General features: G+C 45.0%; 1 protein-coding gene across 4 annotated transcripts in view; it reads right to left on the bottom strand.

Annotated features, from left to right (window-relative positions):
* FKBP1B (FKBP prolyl isomerase 1B) overlaps positions 1 to 19,252 on the bottom strand; it is a 51,341-nt gene that overhangs the window by 7,455 nt on the left and 24,634 nt on the right. For 2 of the 4 annotated variants that reach the window (XM_080999438.1, XM_080999439.1), the window contains exon 3: positions 14,236 to 14,283. The exons of 1 other annotated variant lie outside the window; for it this stretch is intronic. Coding sequence is in view for 1 of the 3 variants with exons in the window: in XM_080999437.1 (XP_080855563.1) it covers positions 14,236 to 14,283; positions 17,333 to 17,369 (85 nt within the window). In the remaining 2 variants the exon portion in view is untranslated. Of the gene's footprint in view, positions 1 to 14,235; positions 14,284 to 17,332; positions 17,505 to 19,252 lie in introns of those variants that run through there. One more of the 4 variants, XM_080999437.1, reaches the window with a different exon arrangement.

The raw sequence follows: 19,252 nt of genomic DNA, 5'->3' as shown, positions 1-19,252 counted from the left end.
ATGCACAGCTGATGAGACCAGTTAAATGGATGACACCTTCTATTGCAGTGTGAGCACAGAGTGGTAGTTCGGTGGTTAAGCAAATTATGAGGTTATTCCACCTTGAGCACTGATGCAACGTAACTGCCTAAAAAGCACAATCTGGGAAAGAGTTTAGTCACAATCAACTCATCCGGGGGTCTCAGGTAAACCATGATATCTAAGCCATGGCCCCTACTGTCTTCTGCAAGAAGGGGATAATATGATCCTACCTGAAAATGTTGTTGTGAGAAATAATGAGATAATGTATGGAGAATGTTTTGAAAACTCAGGACTATATTAATGTGAGGTATGAGTTATTGTTACTGAATACTGCTTGTGGCATGATTCAGAAATGTGATTTAACCCTTGCGAAATTTTGCCTTGCTGCAATCTGTATTTTCATTTTTGTGGTTATGAGCAGCTGCTGCTCGGTTATTTATTTATTAGCCTAATGGATTCCTAACCATGTAGGAGACAGTTACAAAGCCATGCAAGACACACACTTTAGGGTTTCAGGAAATCCTAATCTGCACTGCCAGAAAACATGATGTTATAGACCATGTTTTGCAAATATGCAAAGAAGGAGCTACACTTTTATTTGAACCTGCCAAAATTAGAAAGTTCAGTCTTTTCCATTTCTCTAGATAATAATGTCAGTCAAAGCTGCATATCAGAGTCCTAGGTGGTCTATTGTTTCCCAGCTTTAATGCAATCTCTGGGTGGGTATATAGCAATTTCACCACACATACGCATGCACCTGATGAGGGCTTCCAATCTCTCTAACTATTTGGCAAGATAACAGAGGCAAGCTCACAAGGGGAGGGGGTGAGTATGCCTAAAAGGGAAGTAAAAAGAGGAGAGTTTGTATTTTGGAAGGATTTTTTATGTCCTTGACAGACAGACATAATCCTCTCCAGGGATGAACTTTGGGAAATAGCTTCTGCTACTCTAGATGGCCCTTTCACCAGAGCAATTTTGTAACATTTAAAAATGTGCTTTCATTATTTTCTTTCTTTCTTTTTACAAATAAGATGACAAATGATTTTTGTTGTTGCTTAAGATGAACAGGTGTGTCATTTTAATAATAACAAAAAAGAGGACAACAGCCCACCTGAAAAATGAAGGAAAGGGCAAGGCAGACTACATAACCAGAATTGCTGGAATGTATCTCAGCCAGAGATATTAGGAAGACAGGAGGGAGGCAAAGGGGAGCCAAACTATCACTTTTGTATCTTACTTCTCACCCCAAGGAAGATCAGACCTCCATACAAACTTGCGAAGTAATAAAGTTACCCAAAGATATATAGCCATTTCCAGAGCTATCCTTTCACAAGCAAGAATTGGGAAAGAAAATAACCCCCCTGATTTGTTAATGAAACAATTGCTTTGATTCAATTCACACAGGAAGAAAAAAGCATGTTGTGTGGGAGATCTGTGACTGGATCTCTCAACACTGTGAACTGCATCCTTCTCACAGACAACGGTTTACCAAAGAATGAGACAAGGGTTTTTGTGTAAGGAGTTACCATTGTCTTTTGGGCTTGCTAATAGGGAATACTGCCTGCAATGGTTTGAATGGGGAGCTAAAGGTGTCACTCAAAGGTTGACTGGGCAATTTCATCCAGGCACTGAACAGACCCAAACCTGCTTAGCTTCAGTAAAATATCTTCGGGTTATGCTGCTGGTCTGGTTAAGAGAAGGAATGAACCATAGGATTACTGTTAGGCAGTCATGGGTCAATACTGGCCCTTACTGGGCGAGTCTATTTAGAGGCTGCTTGAATGTCATCATCTGGTAGATCACCAATACAACTTCTACTTCATAATAACACCAATGCTACATTAGAAGACCGGCAGCTTCCCGAAGACAACAGGAATACAAAGACATTTTCAAATGACTAGGTTTCCCAAAATGGCTGCATACACATTTGTGGGAGAAGACAACAACAGTACACACTGTGGGTAGTGAAATACTAATTTTCTTATAATAACTGACTCACATGTGGGGGTGACATTCAATCCAGAAATTCACAAGCAGAAGGTGTTGTGTTGCATTTGTCTCATTCACAAAAATACTCTAGACTTGACATGAAGATGTTAAATCTATGGATCAAAGCTACTCTTATAATTCTCAATTAGCAATCTCTATCGCAGCTGCCACCCTTCCTGGTGCGTCTAAATTATACACAATTTCAGCTCATGTGCAAATCATCATTTCAAGCTTTGCTTGATTCGGAAGGGGGGGGGAGGTGTAACCACAGAACTCTGAAATGCCACCTGCCAACTAAATGGCAGATAAATATTTTAACAGCAGCCACTTCATGCTGGGAAACTTGGCATGGCTGTTGAAGACAATCAACAGCACCACGACAGAAATGTGCATCCTGTATGGATTAGCTGAAGAGGCATGCTGGAGCAGGGCGGGGGGACTCTGACAAGCAAGACAGGATGGCGTGTGCTAAAATGGCAGAAAACAAAGTACCCTCTGGTTTACAGCAGCGGCAAAAGCCTGTCTTGTGGAAATTCCTGCCTAGCTTAAAGAAAAACATCAGTTATTACTGGGGACAGGGTAGGGGAGAATCTGCCCCAGGCAGTGAAAGAGGCCAAGATGCTTAGGTCTAGCTTTCACTGGCACAGAGCCATATATGCAATGAAAGGCTTAAGAGAACTTTCAGCTGGTGTCTCTGTGCCAACAATAGATATGAGCAGCAAAAATATTTACAGAACTAAAGTGGGATGAGACCAGAAGGTGGGAAGTCGTGCTGGCGCTTAATATAAACACAAGAGCACCATTAGAGAGCCTAGTTGTAACCCATGTTGGCTTACCTCAACCCGCGGGGAGCGTCTGCACAGGGAGCCCCGACAGATGGGGAAGAATGACTCAATCCAAAATTCATGTCACCTCCTAGCACAAGATCTCTTTTCACACATGCTGTTCTGCCCAGGCCACCCCTTGCCACAAGAGATATTAATAGCAACATGTTCATACTGTACATACTGTAGAAACGCAAGCACTTCCATAGGAAGGGTGAAGTCAGAGCTGTAAAAACTAAAGCAAACCATTTTTTTTAATGGCACGAACATCCTCCGTTAGAATCTCCCACCCCAACCTTTTGATGTGCAATCCAGTGCTTTTTCAAAGATGGCTTTGCATGGAAAGGAAATCCAAAAAGCTCAATAATGTTTTGCTTTTGGAACAAGCAGGCCAGGAGGCAGCTGTACAGTAAGCAACACTAGAAATGTCTATATGTTGTGTTAGAAACTGGGACAGAAAAGCTAGGGGCCAAATGGCTTCTGGGACCTGAGTTGTGGGTGCCAAAGCATAATGTCTAGTCACCACTGGTGGGTGGGTGTCAGCAACACTTTTTATTTATTATTTTGATAAGCATGAATTAATACCCAATTCACATAAGTGACACATTGTTAATATCACATTTTAGCAGAAATTGTTAATACATGTTGAATTTGGTGTTTACAATAAAAATATTGGTACCGTACTTTAGTTTTCAAATCATTCTACTCTTTATTGTTAAACTCCTTAACGTATTGTTTATCCTTAACATACACTTTGAGGCTTCAAAGCACATATATTTCGGTAATATTTGAGTATCGGCCAGGTGCAAAAAAGGGCACCAAGACTTTTTGAGGTTCTTGCAAATGAAGACTCTTTAGGCACAAAATGCGCCTGGCACCCTGCTAATTTCGAACCCTGTCTATATGGCATGCTATTCTCTCTTAATCTTTGTTGATTTTTAATTTTTTGGGGGGGTCAAACACGTATCACAATATGCCAGTCAATACCTACAATGGGAGGCCTATGCAGGAAAAGGGCCTTGATTCAGTGACAGAGCACATGCCTTGCATGTAAAAGGTCCCCAGTTGAAACTGAAGCTCCTGCTATTTTTGCTATTGGATGCTGAATGTTGTAATCTTGTTACATTTATAGCATTGAAATGTGGGGGTTTGTGTGTTATGATTGCTATAGGGATTCCACTCCAGATTTGTGTAGGGCTCTCTTCTCCTGAAGATCTCCCGCAAGGCAGCCGAGGTTTAGGGTCAGAGTTTTCCTTGTCCTAGATGGACTACCTTCCTAGGCTGAAGAGCCCCATCTGCCCTGGTTGGATGGTGCCCTGTATGGCTCCTTCGGGCAGCTCCTGCAGCCAAGCTGGTGCTGAACGTATTGCTTCGCTTTCCTTTGAACCACATCAGCAAGGCCGAGATAGGAGTCTTGTCATCTGGGCAGCCCAGGACCTCCATGCGCACTGCCTAGCCTTGTACCCCGGGGACGTCACTTTGATGCTACTATCACAGCAATTTGACTTCACCCCCAGAGACATACTCCATTCTCTCTTGAGACAGATGGATGCCAATAACAAAACAATTGTTTTGCTACATAATTATGAAATTGTTACTGTGTATTACAGTATACAGTGGTACCTCGGGTTACATACGCTTCAGGTTACATATGCTTCAGGTTACAGACTCCGCTAACCCAGAAATAGTACCTCAGGTTAAGAACTTTGCTTCAGGATGAGAACTCCGTGCTCCGGCGGTGCAGCGGCAGCAGGAGGCCCCATTAGCTAAAGTGGTGCTTCAGGTTAAGAACAGTTGCAGGTTAAGAACGGACTTCCGGAACGAATTAAGTACTTAACCCGAGGTACCACTGTATTGCATTGTATTTCATATATTATTATGAAATTGATTTGTAGTGCTTGCTTGAACTATTTCCCTCTTTGCTTTGCTGTAAGCTGCTGTGAGCATGATTTATTTTGGGGGGTGGGGGGCGGAAAAGCTGCAGACACATAAAATCAATGAATGAATAATCTCTGGTAGACCTTGTGGGTTAGTAACTGGAAAACCATTGTCAGTCAGTGTCACTCTATATTTGGCAGTTTCCAATGCTTCACATAAGCAGATTCCTCTATGACTAAGGACATGTGCAAGGACTAGTCATGCTCCACTGAAGAGTAGCCTTCTTGTACCTCTATGGGAAAAAGCAGGCTACATGGATCTACAGTATATTTTTAAGGCCATAGCAGCCAAGCACTGCAGTGTGAATGTAGCTGCATGAGGGCTATGAGAAAAAGGAAGAGGAAAGACTGAAGTTAGGGGAGATCCCCTCTTCTACACGTAGAGGAGAATGGGTCATGCCCAGAGTTATGCAGTGCTGACTATAAGGGTTAAAGCCACACAGTCAAATTCTTGCCTCAAATTTCCCCACAAGTGAACAGATGTACAAACAGCAATAAAAGGTAAAGGGACCCCTGACCATTGTGGCACTCATCTCTTTACTGGCCAAGTGAGCCGGCGTACAGCTTCTGGGTCATGTGGCCAGTATGACTAAGCCGCTTTAGGTGAACTAGAGCAACGCACGGAAACGCCATTTACCTTCCCGCCAGAGCGGTACCTATTTATCTACTTGCACTTTGACGTGCTTTCAAACTGCTAGGTTGGCAGGAGCAGGGACCGAGCAACGGGAGCTCACCCTGTCACGAGGATTCGAACCGCTGACCTTCTGATCGGCAAGCCCTAGGCTCTGTGGTTTAGACCACAGCACCACCTGCATCCCACACAAACAGCAATAAATGCCACTTATTAAAACTTTTTAAAACAACAACAACACGTGCACAAAATTAGGACTGCAACTTTTAAAACAGAGAAATCTGTCAAGTCAGCAGGTGCCAGTTTTAAATGACGACAACACGTTTAAATTGGTGGAGATGGGAGCTAAGATCACACTTTTAACAAGTTAGTCATGTAATGCTGCTGTAAAAACAGGGGATTAAAAACAAAATATGAAAGATGGGGGTTCAACAAGAGGTGGTGTGTTGCAAAAGGGTTGAAGCAGTGCTTTTCTTCCAGAAAAAAAAAGGTGCGGGTAGTGCATATCCTTGAGTACCCCCAGAAAAAGCACTGGATTAAAGCAACTCAAGGATAACTATACCGCAAGAATGCAGAATGCTGGTTATTATGATGCTAAAAGCAATATAGAGCAAGTAGAACCATAAGAATTTATAAAATCTGCCAGTGATTCTGGAGCAATATTTCATTTTAATTAACCAAATTATATAAATATGTGTTTCACAGGACCCTAATATATATACATACATTCCTAATATACATATACAAGTATTGCAAGATAAGCTTAGCCGACACAGAATTTTGCTCAGTTTCTGCACCATGAGAAATGCATGGTGACCACAAATTACATAAAAGCACTAGCTACCTTTAAAACTGCAAAAACCCTGAAGACATATTATGTAATACATTGTCTTCAACAAAGCACAGCATCAAATACAAGGAACCGCTTTGGAGGTCCATGCAAAATATGATTCCCACTAAAAGTACAATATTGTTTTTCAAAAGTGGTTATTTAGGAACACAATCCCCACCCACCCATTTTATCCTCACAACAAAACCCAGTCAGGTAGGTTAGGTTGAAAGTTACTACAAAAATCTCTGTGGAGAGGATACTTGAATTGACAATGCATAAATAAACGTATTGCTTGTGTACTGTGTACTGCATATCAAACTTAATAAGAATGTACCACTGGACAAGTTACTGCAGCTATATGTTGTTCTTGTATTTACCTGAAAATCAATAAAAAATATTTGGATTTTATTTTTTAAAAAGTTACTGGCCCAGGATCATTCAGTGAGCTTAGTGGATCAGAAGGGGGAGGAGGGATCACCCCAGGACTCCCAGCTCCCACAATCCATCATTCTAACCACTACACCACACCATAGATGGAAGGATAATAAAGCCTATTCCTTTTTATTGTTTGTTTAATCCAGGGTTTCCCAAACCTGGGTCTCCAGCTGCTTTTGGACTACAATTCCCATCATCCCCAACCACTGGTCCCGCTAGCCAGGGATGATGGGAGTTGTAGTCCAACAACAGCTCGAAACCTATGTTTGGGAAACTCTGGTTAATCTACACTTCACAGAAAAAACGGCAATGAATAATTTCCACTATCTGCCACGTTGATTGTCCATGCTCAGAAACAAAAAAAAGTCCCATTCATTTAAAAAAACCACCACCCCCAAACACGGCTAAGAAAGTGAGAATAACGGCAGGATCAGAACGATTTTGTCTCATTCCTGTTGGCCAGTATTAACTTCCCTTGTTCTACTGACTCAGTAGTTCTGTGTGCCATATTAGCAGCTGTCCATGCTAGCTCTTCAGGATGAGAGACAGATTGATGCACCAGGAGATACTTAATCGCACCAGTAATTATTCACATGTTATCACCTCTGTGACTTATTTCCAATCACACATAGATACATTTCACGCTGTGATATATTTTTCACACATAGGCTGCCCCGATGGAAAGAGCATAAGGGACAGCTGCCGGCTCCACAGCTAGAGAGGCCGTCTGCCTTCTGGCAGGGTTCCTGTACACTGAAACAGCTGCACAGACAGGCAGAAGTCCAGCAGGTACAGTTTTACCCGGCAAGGAGACGTAGCGAAAGGGGAATCGGCAGCCACTGAACTGTGCCTTGCATGCTGCTGTTCAAGCCACCCTGACAACGTTGCAACCTTATCCACAGCTCACCCCCAGTATCTCAAATGTTACAGCAGCATCAGGACTGATTGCTTAACACTGTCTTTCGCACTTACAATGTCTGATACAGTATCCAGGTCTAAAATAGAACTTGGATGTGATGTGGTTAATCAAACCAAACACAGTTGGTGCAGGACTGGCCCCAGACATTTTGCTGCCCGGGATGTAATGGCATGTGCTACTTCTCTCCCCGCCCCCCCCCCCCCGCCCCCGCCAGCTCGAGGGGCACAGCACCAAAGGCTTGCCAAGTCATTTGGCACCAGTGGTAGAAAATCCCACATTTCAGGAGTAAAAACACAACTCTTTTATTCATTCATTCATTCATTCAATTTCTGTCCTACCCATCCTCCTGAAAGAGCCCAGAGTCACAAATATGATGATGATGTTGATGATGATAACAGTTATCCCAGAGTGCCCAGGAAGGGTGTACTGTAGCCATCAAATGCCTGGGTAAACAAGAATCTTTTTAAATTTCTCCTGAAAGTCAATAATGAGACACATGTCACCAGAGAAGACATTCCACAAATGGAGAACTGCCACTGAAAAGGCTGTGTTACAGGTCAATGCCTGCCAGGCAGCTGCCGGTAGTGCAACGTCCAAGATGGTTGATGCTGGGGAGGGCACTCTTTTTATGTAGGTTCCAAGATATTTAGGTCTTTGTATACTAGTACTAACGCTCTGAATTGGTCCTCACTGGCAGCCAATGCAGCTTTCAGGACTGGTGACACAGGTTCCACTGGGCTGCCCCACTTATCATCTGCAAGAGCTGCAGCCTCTGGGCCCTCTTCAAGGGCAGCCCTACATATAGCCAGTAGCCAAGATGGGAGCTCACCAGAGCATGAGGAACTGAGCTATCGCAGTAGCTGGAGAATCAGCTTAAGTTAGGCATAAGCACTCCTAGTTACAGAAGTCGCTTGAGACCCTAATGACAAGTTGGAATCCAGAAGTACTCCCAGAAGTACTTGTTTCTTCAGTGGGGAGCTGCAAACCTTCCAGAACAGGTTGTACACCTTAATTTCTGGACATGGGAATCACCTACCCGCAGTGCTTCTGTCTTATTGGGATTCAGCTGTAATTAATTGGCCCCGATCCAGCCCTTCACTACTTCCAGACACCTGTGGAACACCTTCACAGTCCCTCCTGATTGTGATGGAATGGAGCTAAAGCTGTGTGTCATCAGCACATGGGTGGCACTGTGTTCCAAATCCCCAGGTGACACCTCCCAACTGTTTCATGTAGATTTTAAATAGCTCAGGAGACAGAAGAGACACTTGTGAGACATCAGAGTCCCAAAGCCACTGAGCCGAGCAACAATCTCTGATTACTACTTTCTGGTAGCAATCCTATGGGTAGCAGCAGAATTACAGTAATACGTTACCTCCAGTTTCCACCTACTTGGGTTGCTCCAGAAGAACACTATGTTCAATGGTGTCAAAAACCACTGAGATGTCAAGGAAAACTAACAGGTTCACACTACCCTGTTTTACTCCATTTGAAGGTCATTTATAAGGGTGACTAAGGCTGATTCAGCATCCAAACCAGAAAGGATCTTGATAATACACTTCTTCCAGGCATACCTGCAGAACTAAAGTCGGGAGATTCTCCAACTCCTCACCAGATTACTTCAGACAGCTTAGTCAGGGAGGTAGTTGGGCAGTAGGGAAGACAGTATACCAACATGACTTGCCTCCCAGCATCAAGTATAAACCCTCCCATCCAGTTCCCAGATGGACTGACCTCCTGGTGAGAATGATAAAACTTTTATGGGTCACTGCCCAGTCGCCTCCACATCTCTCTAACCTTGACTGAATCTGTACCTTCAGGACACCTAAAATGAGCTGCCTGAGTGGCCACTCCACTCTACCTCATGGTAGGGTTTGGCCCTATGAGAAAAACTTCAGCCTTCACCTTCCGTAGAAGACAACTAGATCTAATCTTCACCAAAAAAAAAATTAGTTTCTTGGTAGCTGATTCAGGCACAAGCATGCTTATAGTTGCAGAAGCTCAATAACATGGCTCACTCACACATATATACATCCAGGGTCGGCTCAAGACCACAAAATGCTTCCTTCCACCAGGGAAGAAGGAGTGAGTGATGATCTACATCAGGAACAAGGCGGTAATAAAGATCTACACTGAGAAAGATGCGGGAACAAGGATCTACTTTAGGTACGAGAAGTGGGGGAAGGCCTACTTTGGGGGGAAAGGGTGGGAGAAGACCAAGAGTGCCTCCTGTCCACCAAGAGGCCACTCTAGAGGCAGCATTGATGGGGGGATGCCAAGGAAGAGGCAGATCTGGCTTCCAGGAAGTGTATCACAGCTGTCCCTGACACTGTAGCAGTGGCGAGGCATTCCTTGGAGGCTGGATCTGCTGCCACTGTGAATCCTGCCACCCAAGGTGATCACCTCACCTTCCCTCATGGGTGGGGTCAGCTCTGCATGCGTCTCAAGGCAATTTACAAGCATACCATATAACCAGTTTAGAAACAGTACAAAAGACAACTGAAGAGAGGTTGGAAAAACAGTTCAAAATGAACACCCAAGGCAGAGCCCTTTTCATCCAGCTGGAAAAGCTTGTCAAAACAAAAATGTCTTCAACTATTTCCGGGAAATACAGTGAGTGGATGCCTGTCATATCTCATCAGGGATGCTGCTCCACATGGTTTATCATGCTGTATATTTCCCCACCTTCATACCCTATTATTGGTGGGAGGGAAAATGCCCAACATGACGACGCTGAGACAGGGGAAGTTTTGCTACACTATGATGAGGGAGAGGAGGCCTGAGACACAGTTGCTGCTAGGAATATTCAGAAAATACTTGGTTAGAATCAGAAGGCATTTATGGAGTGAAAGACATGCTACTCTGTACTTAATGGAGTGCAGAAATAACTTACGGTACATTATTTCAGGAATACAGAACAGGAACTGGAGGAAAAGAAACAACAAGGAAAAGAAACCCACAACAACAGGAGCCAGTGAACAATCAATGAGCACTCTCACTTACAAAATATTGCCAGAGTTGTCTATTTTGAACAAAATCAATTTAGCCCAAGGTGCCTTTCCATAATGAACCATTCACAGACAGTGGTCTGCAATTACTTTCTTTTCTGGTGGCACAATCAATAAACAGTAACGTTTTCTAATAAAGTTGCCTTCCTTACAATTCCTAATTGGTTGTAATTGATGGGCAATTTTTTCCCATTAAAGTCAATGTCTATGTTTGGCGGCTCCTTTTTTCTAATCTTAAGTGCACTGTCCCATTTCCACATCAGCTTGCAGTAATCCTTTTTAAACTCTGGACAAAAATATATACAGACTGGGGTGTAACAGGGTAGGGCATACTTATGTACAGGGTCTGGGAATGGAACCCCAGCACAAAATGGTAGCTGCCTGTATGTATTTTTATGTATGGTACATTTCTCCCACACATTTTTGTATGCAATTTAGCCTTGTAAATACATTTTTGCACAGAATTTCTAACAACACTTATTTTTGCACAGTATCGAGTAATATATGCTTTTGTGTGTGTGCACCCTTTCCCCTCAAATAAAGATTTGGCATTTTTAATGTTTGGCTGGTTAACTGCATTGCAAAATTCAGAAAAAAATGTGAATTCCTGTCACACTCCCATGGGTGCCAGGAGGTATAAGTCTCTCACCAAAGCATTCACTAAAGATACCATTGAGGGGGTGCAGTGTAGTGCAGTGCAAGGAAACTGGGGACAAACACAAGGTTCAAAACATGATCCAGAGACAACCCTCCCAAGATCAGTTAACACAGGGTGTCCCAGCACCACGTAGCTCAGCAATCATAGAAGACTAGGTTTAGGAACGAAAAGCCTTTCCTCCAACAACTGGATAGCTCAAGAGGGAGACCTTTAATACTGCAGTCTCCTAAACTACATCCTAACCTCAACAGCTGACAATGAAGCAGTTTTGGGGATTATTTACTCACAGGGAGACACCCTCACTCGCAACCCAAGGTCCATAGATGTATACTATGTTGCTGCTCTTTGTCTCAAATCTTTTGGTTTGGGCATTCTCGAGAACTGTGGAGGGTGACTCCACCTCTTCCTCTGCTCTTCGGCGGGTCTCCCCACCACCAGGAGGCCCCTCAAGGAGACCCTTAGCACTGTTTCCAAGGGACCCTGCCTGCTCCTCAACACCCTTGACGTGTGGAGTCTGAGCCATCCTTTCAGGACTCAGTGTCTGGTACCAGGTCAGTGCCAGGCTTGGCAATTTCACAGCAGCAACTCCATTCTTAAGTGGATTCAGGGACTACAATTTAGGTGGGCTCAAATGGAATGAATTTCTACTTCATCCCTACTCAGAAGTTCTGCTGCACCTATGTGTCTTACTATGGAGTTACGTGTATTTACAGCCAAAGGGTTTTTGAAAAGCACACACGCCATCACCACCAACACAGTTTCCGGTATTGGACTTTACGATTAAAATGCTGGCAAATAACACAAGATACCTAAACATGAAATAAGAAAAAGTTTGTTTATCCAGAAGATTTCTGTGAACTCAAGTATGCTGAATTAACACAGCAAGCTGCTGAATACAAAGGTCACTGGATTAACATGGCAGCAGATTTACAAAAAATCAAGTTGAGTTTTACTTATCCAAGCAATTGTTCAACTGTCAAAGTGTGAGTCACCCATGCCGCCACATTTCTGTAAAGATGTTCAGAGTAATCTGGTTTAAATATGTAGTTAATAATAAATTGGTATCTCTGCATTTTGGGTTGGTTTCCCTACCCTACTTTAAGGAAATTCTAGCATGGTAGCCATGTAGCCTGAAGTCTTCTAGTCTGCTCCTTCTTTCCATTACCAGAATAGTGATAAATATATCATCATAGTCATCTCAAGGGAGAGTTATTTTTTGCCACTTCTTGCAAGTTTCTGCCAGTTATTGCAATTATATTAATGGCCACAGCAGCCAAGTTTAGCTCACTTTACAGTGGTTCCCAGAATCAAGAAAAAAGCCGGCTAAAAAGGGATTTACAAGAGTACAAGAGTTGGGTCTTTGTATAACTCCATCAGTAATGACATCTCAGCATCACACACATACTACTCTCCAGCTATGTCAGAAGTGAGGCACCTCCTCCCTGATCATCAGAACTTCTGCTGCATGGAGACAGCACCGATACCTTTTTGGAGAGCAGTTCTTACTCTTTACTGACTCTGAATGAACCCAGTAAATACAACAATAATCTATGGATCATTTCTAAATCCCGATTTCATTCTGTGCTGAATCAGTGATTTTGGTAATAAGAACAAGCAGTTAAAGGCACACAATATAAAAATTGGGAGGGGGGGCTCACCTACTTAAAAAAACCCAATTTCATTAAGAACCTAACAACTTGAGGTTGTTAAAAAGAAGAAGCAATGCTTAAAAATACTTCTCTTTATGTCAACATTTGTCAAACGCGAGATATGGTTTGCAGTGGCTTTACATGACAGAATTCCTGTTCTTCTCTTAGTGACATGGTAATTTTCAGTTGTCTCACAAGGACACACTTGCAGAATTGGGCTTCAGAACTGAGCAAACTTCACCACCGTTGTATTGTCTTCTGCCAAGTAATGTTCCACAAGATCTTTCTGCGAAGCAACTGTCTGGGGGTGGGGTGCTTTTCTCTGTGTGCCACATTATAATGGCAGAAAACCCGCCCCCCCAATCATCTGGATCTACCTGCAGTTTTGAATTTTGCACCTTTTCCCAGAAAAACCACCGGCGTACATTCAGCACAATGCAGCTTCCTGTTTTCTGCCATTGCAACAATCACAACAACACATACAGAGCCTGCGTGCAAACAGCTGTATATGCATGATGGCCGCTCCTCACCAAAAAGCCAGCTCTTACTCAGTGCTGCAACACTATCAGCAGCAGTAACAGAGGTGGGGACAGATAAAGGGGGCTCTGCAATCTCTGTGGGCTACTACCTGCACACACACCGTCCCCCAGGCACACACATTAAAATTGCCCTACCCACTAACATGACACGCCACTTCTTCATGCTGATTTTCTTTTAACACTCTGCTTTTTCAGACTGCCTCAACCACACCCCAGATTCTTGGGAGCCACCCTTTTTAATGCTGGGCTCTGCCCTGTGGAGCCTATGGTCGTTTGAAAGAGAGTCCCATATTTCAGGTTGGGATTACAGGTGAGTCCCAGCTCTTAGTAAGCTGAAGACCACTGCACCTGAACACTGACAGGCTTTCTAGCTGCTCTCCACAAATAACATCATAAGTGTTCAGTATGTACTGAGCAGTAGAAGAAAGGGTAAAAAACAGCAAGGCAGGAGTGGAGTCATTAATGCTGTACTGAAGAAATCAAGCTTCTGCTCTGCTTTCTGTAGTGATGACAACATGAATGACAACAGACTACAACCTCTGGTCCTTTTTATGAAATGGGTGGGGAGAGGGAGAGAAAAGCTAGAAGGGTCCAGGGTACTTCTTTTAGTATAATAACCTGAGCAACAATTATCTGAATTCATGTAAAGCAATAGCATTTTGGATAACCTGAATGCCGTTATACAAAGATGTAGGACATCAACGAATCAGTATGGAGAAATAAATATGGTTGGACTGCAAACAGAAAATAACAATCTGAAAACACAAAATGGTCTATTCATAATGGAACTTACCTGTATAATGGACCACACATGTCTGGCCTTTCTTTGGAAATGTCCTTCCTGTTTCAAAACATGAACAAACGCATACGTTAAAAATGCTGTTGAACATCCTTTTAGAAAAGTGGATGTTTAAAAAGAGTCAAAGCAGAATAAACTCATTCATATCAAAACCTACATTAAATACAAGATAAAATGGAAATTGAATAATTTCGGTTTTCTGTGTTAAAAACACCGACCAGTGTAAGAAAACAAAGGTGTAGAGGCAGAGATGGTGTCATGTAGTGTGAATGACATTGTAATCACATACCTGTAGCTTATGCTAGTCTCACCCTCCCAGAGAGTGGCTTATATGTGCCATTTGGAAAGAAGGGGGAACAGATTTCAATTTTCAGTGACCATCAATTTAAACGATACAATTGGGATCATTCTTTTACTACTGTGTTTTTTTAATTAAATGACAACCATGCCTAAAGAGGGCCCACAAATATGATTTCAAAGAGCAGTGACCAAAAGCTTGATTTCGGCCAGCTTCTAGTTTGCTTCATCACAGGACCATTTTCAACAAAGTTATCAGTGACATGGGGAGGCAAACAGCAGAAGAATGTGCCTCATACTGGGATCATGGTGCCTTCCACTTTGTCCCTGTAAAATCCTTTTGTTGAGCATCTGGTCCACAGGGGATACACTTACTTTGTATCGGCTACCTTGTGAACAAAAGAGCAGCCCTGCTCATTCAGACCAAAGACCTAGAATAATAGAATTTTAGACTTGGAAGGGGACCCGAGGGTCATCTAGTCCTCTGCAATGTAGGAATATTTTGCCCAACGTAGGACTGGAAGATATTTCAAAAAGTTCCAAAGTTGTTGAGCAAAAATAAATAAACTGGAGCTATTTTTTCAGGTATGGGACGCGGGTGGCGCTGTGGGTAAATCCTCAGCGCCTAGGGCTTGCCGATCGCATGGTCGGCGGTTCGAATCCCCGCGGCGGGGTGAGCTCCCGTCTGCGGTCCCAGCTCCTGCCCACCTAGCAGTTCGAAAGCACCCCTAAAGTGCAAGTAGATAAATAGGTACCGCTTTCTAGCGGGAAGGTAAATGGCGTTTCCGTGTGCGGCACTGGTGCTGGCTCACCAGTGCAGCTTCGTCACACTGGCCACGTGACCCAGAAGTGTCTCCAGACAGAGCTGGCCCCCGGCCTCTTAAGTGAGATGGGCGCACAACCCTAGAGTCGGACACGACTGGCCCGTACGGGCAGGGGTACCTTTACCTTATTTTTTCAGGTAAATCATCAGAAATGACACTGCCGACATGACTTGCCATGCGTCCGGATTTCCCCGGACATTTTTAGCGATTTCTGCAACAGACACTGTTTCCAAATGCAGTATTCCGGCTATGTCCAGGAAATTCCAGAGGTATGGCAACCCTACTTGAGATCCTGAGATTAAGAGTCTCATGCTCTACTTTCTGAGCTATCTAGTCAAGCATCCTTTTCCCATGGTGGCCAATCAGATGTCCCAGGCACTTACTCACCTGCCAAAATCTGTAGACTATTGTCCACAGTAATTATATTCACCAGTCAGGGGCTGTAAATCTGGTGAAACTGAAGAGTTATGCCTGGCTGAACACGCTGTAACCATTTTAGAATGAGCAGAGCATTTGAGGTTTTACAGGATTCTTCCTCTGTGCTGTGAGCTGGGCTAAACTGCCATCGTTCTATTGTATGTTCTCAAACCGAGCTGCACCCACAACGAAGACTTCTTCAAAGTCAATGTCTGGCTAATGACTAAGTGGCACACATTTCCTTCATGGCAAAAAGCTATCTCCACTTCATGGCAAAAAGCTATCTCCACATGTTACTGTCAGCCACAAAACCCTGCTAAATCCCATTCACTGGTCACCCCCACCCCGTAAAAACAGGAGTTCTTTGCTTTGCTAGCTCTGCAGTTGCAGCAGTGGTCTCTTCAATAAGAGCCTTCTCCAGGTTTTCACAGAGGAGCAAGCCTGAAGCCTTGTCTCTCTCCTGAATGGAGAGGCTCACATTTTAAACAGGGAAGTACAGCGTACTATAATTTGCTCTTGTTACTAAATTACTTCACTGCGCTTGGATTTATGCAGCTGTCAGCAAATGCCATTTAAATATCCCTAATCGCTTGTGGCTGCCGATGCTGCTGCCAAAGAAGCAGAAGACTGCAGCCCACCGATCCACAGAGCCCTCTGGGCATTTCCCCTCATTATGTTGCTCAGGACAGGCACCCTCCACCATATTCTAAGCCAGGGAGTCTCAAGTTTCCCCTCACCTGACCGCTCCCATCCCCCACCATATATATATGTAGGTATATTTGCATTTAGCATTTTTTCCACGCATTTTGCATTTTAAAAATCCTGTTCCGAACATCCTGTAGGTTCCACTTTCTCCGATCCTCCCTGATTCAATCTCCTGACAGCCAGAGAAAGAGACAGTCACATACCCCTCAGCCCTCTGACCTCAAATATCCCTCTGAAATGATAGGAAATCCGATCCCTTCGTCAGCCGCAGTTGGGCTGAAATATACTTTACAAGCTTGGCAAGGTGGACAAGAGTGATGGCCAAGGCAGGAGAGAGCCAAAGAACCACAGGGTACTGACCAGGGTGTGGAGAACAGGAGGACGCGCTGCAGCTCAAATAAGGTACCCAGAAACCCTGAACACGCACCTGCATTGCACTGAGCTGGCCCTCAACAGCTCCGTCGGTGGAGCCTGAGGCTCTTAACTGCAGAGTCGTGGGTTCGAGTCCCACGGTGGGCAAAAGATTCCTGCATTGCAGGGGGCTGGACTAGATGATCGTTGGGGTCCCTTCCAACTGGACAATTCCAGAACTGACGTAGCTCCACCGTTACCAGGAGCACCCCTACTTGGTACCACTCCCTGGCCAAAAAACTCCCCTTCCAGTTCATTCCTCGCCTTCTCCCAACCAAATCTCCTCCTCTCCTCTTCTGAGCAGCCAGAGGCTTCACCACCACCACCACCCTCCTTTCCCCCATAGGCACCCAGCTCCTCCTGCAGCTGCTTTGCCCTGCCGCCCCTCTCTTCCCCGCGCCCCTCAGCCCGAACCCGCGGCGAGGGGGGCACCGCACCGTCTCCCGGCGTGATGGTCTCCACTTCCACCCCCATGGCCGCCGTGCTCTCGACGCGGCGCGCTCCCGCTTGGCAACCTGCTCCGCGCACCACGCGCCGCCGTCCTCCTCGGCCGGTCCCGGCTTAGCGAGACCCTCCAGCCGGCGCATAGCTCCCCGCCCCTCTCCGCAGCTGACGGACAAGCGCCTCCGGAGCTGCCCATCAGCCCACCCGGCCAATGGAAAAGTGGGGTGGGGGGCTGCAGGCGCCGCCGTCGCCCAATCCCCCCGCGAGGTGGCGGAGGGGAAGGCGGGGCGAAAAGCCTCCCGTGGGGAGGAGCTGGGCGGCGGAGTAAGAGGGTGGGGGACCGCGCTGCGAAAAGATAAGATAGGCAGGCAGGCAGCGCAGCTTGCGGAATGAATGCAGTCCTGTTTCCTTGCGGGTAGCAGGCGCTGCTCCTTTGGCAGCGCAGAGCCCGGCTTGCCAAACGCGTGCGTGGAAACGGCTCCGCATTTTAAGTGGAGGTTGGGTGGCTATATGTCATGTGAGAACCCTGCATTGCAGGGGGTTGGGCTAGATGATCCTCGGGATCCCTTCCAACTCCGTGAGCCTATGATTCCAATCTAGGGCTTTTATGCACTTTTTTTTTTACTTTACTTTGCTCCGTTTCATGCTGAGTATCAAGCCCCATTTCATAGGCAGAGCGCTAAGGTGCGAAGCTGCTCCTATACGAGGCTGGTTCTACTCAAGGGCCCCATCTCCCCATATGAACCAACCCAGACCCTGCGATCTTCCTCGTGTGCTTCCTCCACAAGAGTTCTGGAGTGGTAAAACAAGAAGGGCCGTTTTCTGAAGTGTCCCCCATCCCCTGTGAAATGCTCTCTCCAAGGAGGCTCACCTGGCACCTACATTAAATATATTTAGGCGCCAGGTGAAAACATTTCTCTTCAACCAGGCATTTGGCTGATTAACATTCTGTGGGCTTTAAAATATGTGAATGGGGGAGGGACGGGTTACTGGTTTGCTTTGCTTTTGTTTTATTATGTATTTTGTGTTTCCATTCTGTATTTTTTTGTTGTGGACTGCCCTGTGATCTTTGGATGAAGGGTGCTATACAAATTTTAAAAATAAATAAAAATACCACAGAGTAAGGATCCAGGCCTACCAAACAGAACTGAAAAAGCTGCAACCGCGAGACTCGTTTCCAGAGAAACCCTCTCTGCAATCCTGCCTGCAGCCTCAGGAAATAAAGCAACAAGGACCCTGCAGCTATCATTATACTGGACAAGAATAGAAATGAACCTGTAGAAAACAGGGGTGTTGTTTTTTTAATAGGGAGGCACCATTGCTCAGCGGTAAAGGCAGCAGCTTTGACTGCAGAAGGTCCCTGGGAAAGATCCTTCCAGTTGCAGAACTTGGGGTCTCAAATTTCAGCAGCGCCCCCCCTCACACTCAATTCTAAAACATAGTTTGCATCTCTGGCGGAGTCCCCAAGGCTTCATGCCCAGTGCAATTGAATCAGTTGCATTCCCCTACATCTGCCTCTAATCCTCTGCCTAAGGCCCAAAGAGCAGATGCTTGGTGAGGAAAAGCCTTAGCTCAGTGGTGGAGCATTTGTTTTGCATGCAGAAGGTACCAGGTTCAACCTCCAAGGGCATCTCCAGGTAGGACTGGGAGAGACTTCCGGTCTGAAGCCCTCACGAGCCACTGCCAGTCAGTATAGCGCCAAATTGGAACAAATGGCAACAGATTGCTGTTTGTTCCGATTTAGCACTAAAGAGCAAGTTTTCTGGGGGAAAGCAGTGGGGGAAAGGCAAAGCAACTCAGACAGACCCATACCTAGAAAGCACAGAAGTGGAAAACTGCTCAGATCCATGCTTTCTAGGCACAGGGCAAGCGGAAGTGCGGATGAGCCCTAAGTGTAAAGCAGTTTCCTAATA

Source organism: Podarcis pityusensis, assembly GCF_964106645.2.
Source record: "Podarcis pityusensis genome assembly, chromosome: 3".
In the NCBI taxonomy this organism is placed as follows: domain Eukaryota; kingdom Metazoa; phylum Chordata; class Lepidosauria; order Squamata; family Lacertidae; genus Podarcis; species Podarcis pityusensis.
Note: the sequence above shows the minus strand (reverse complement) of the source record. Positions and strands in the feature narration are given on the sequence as shown.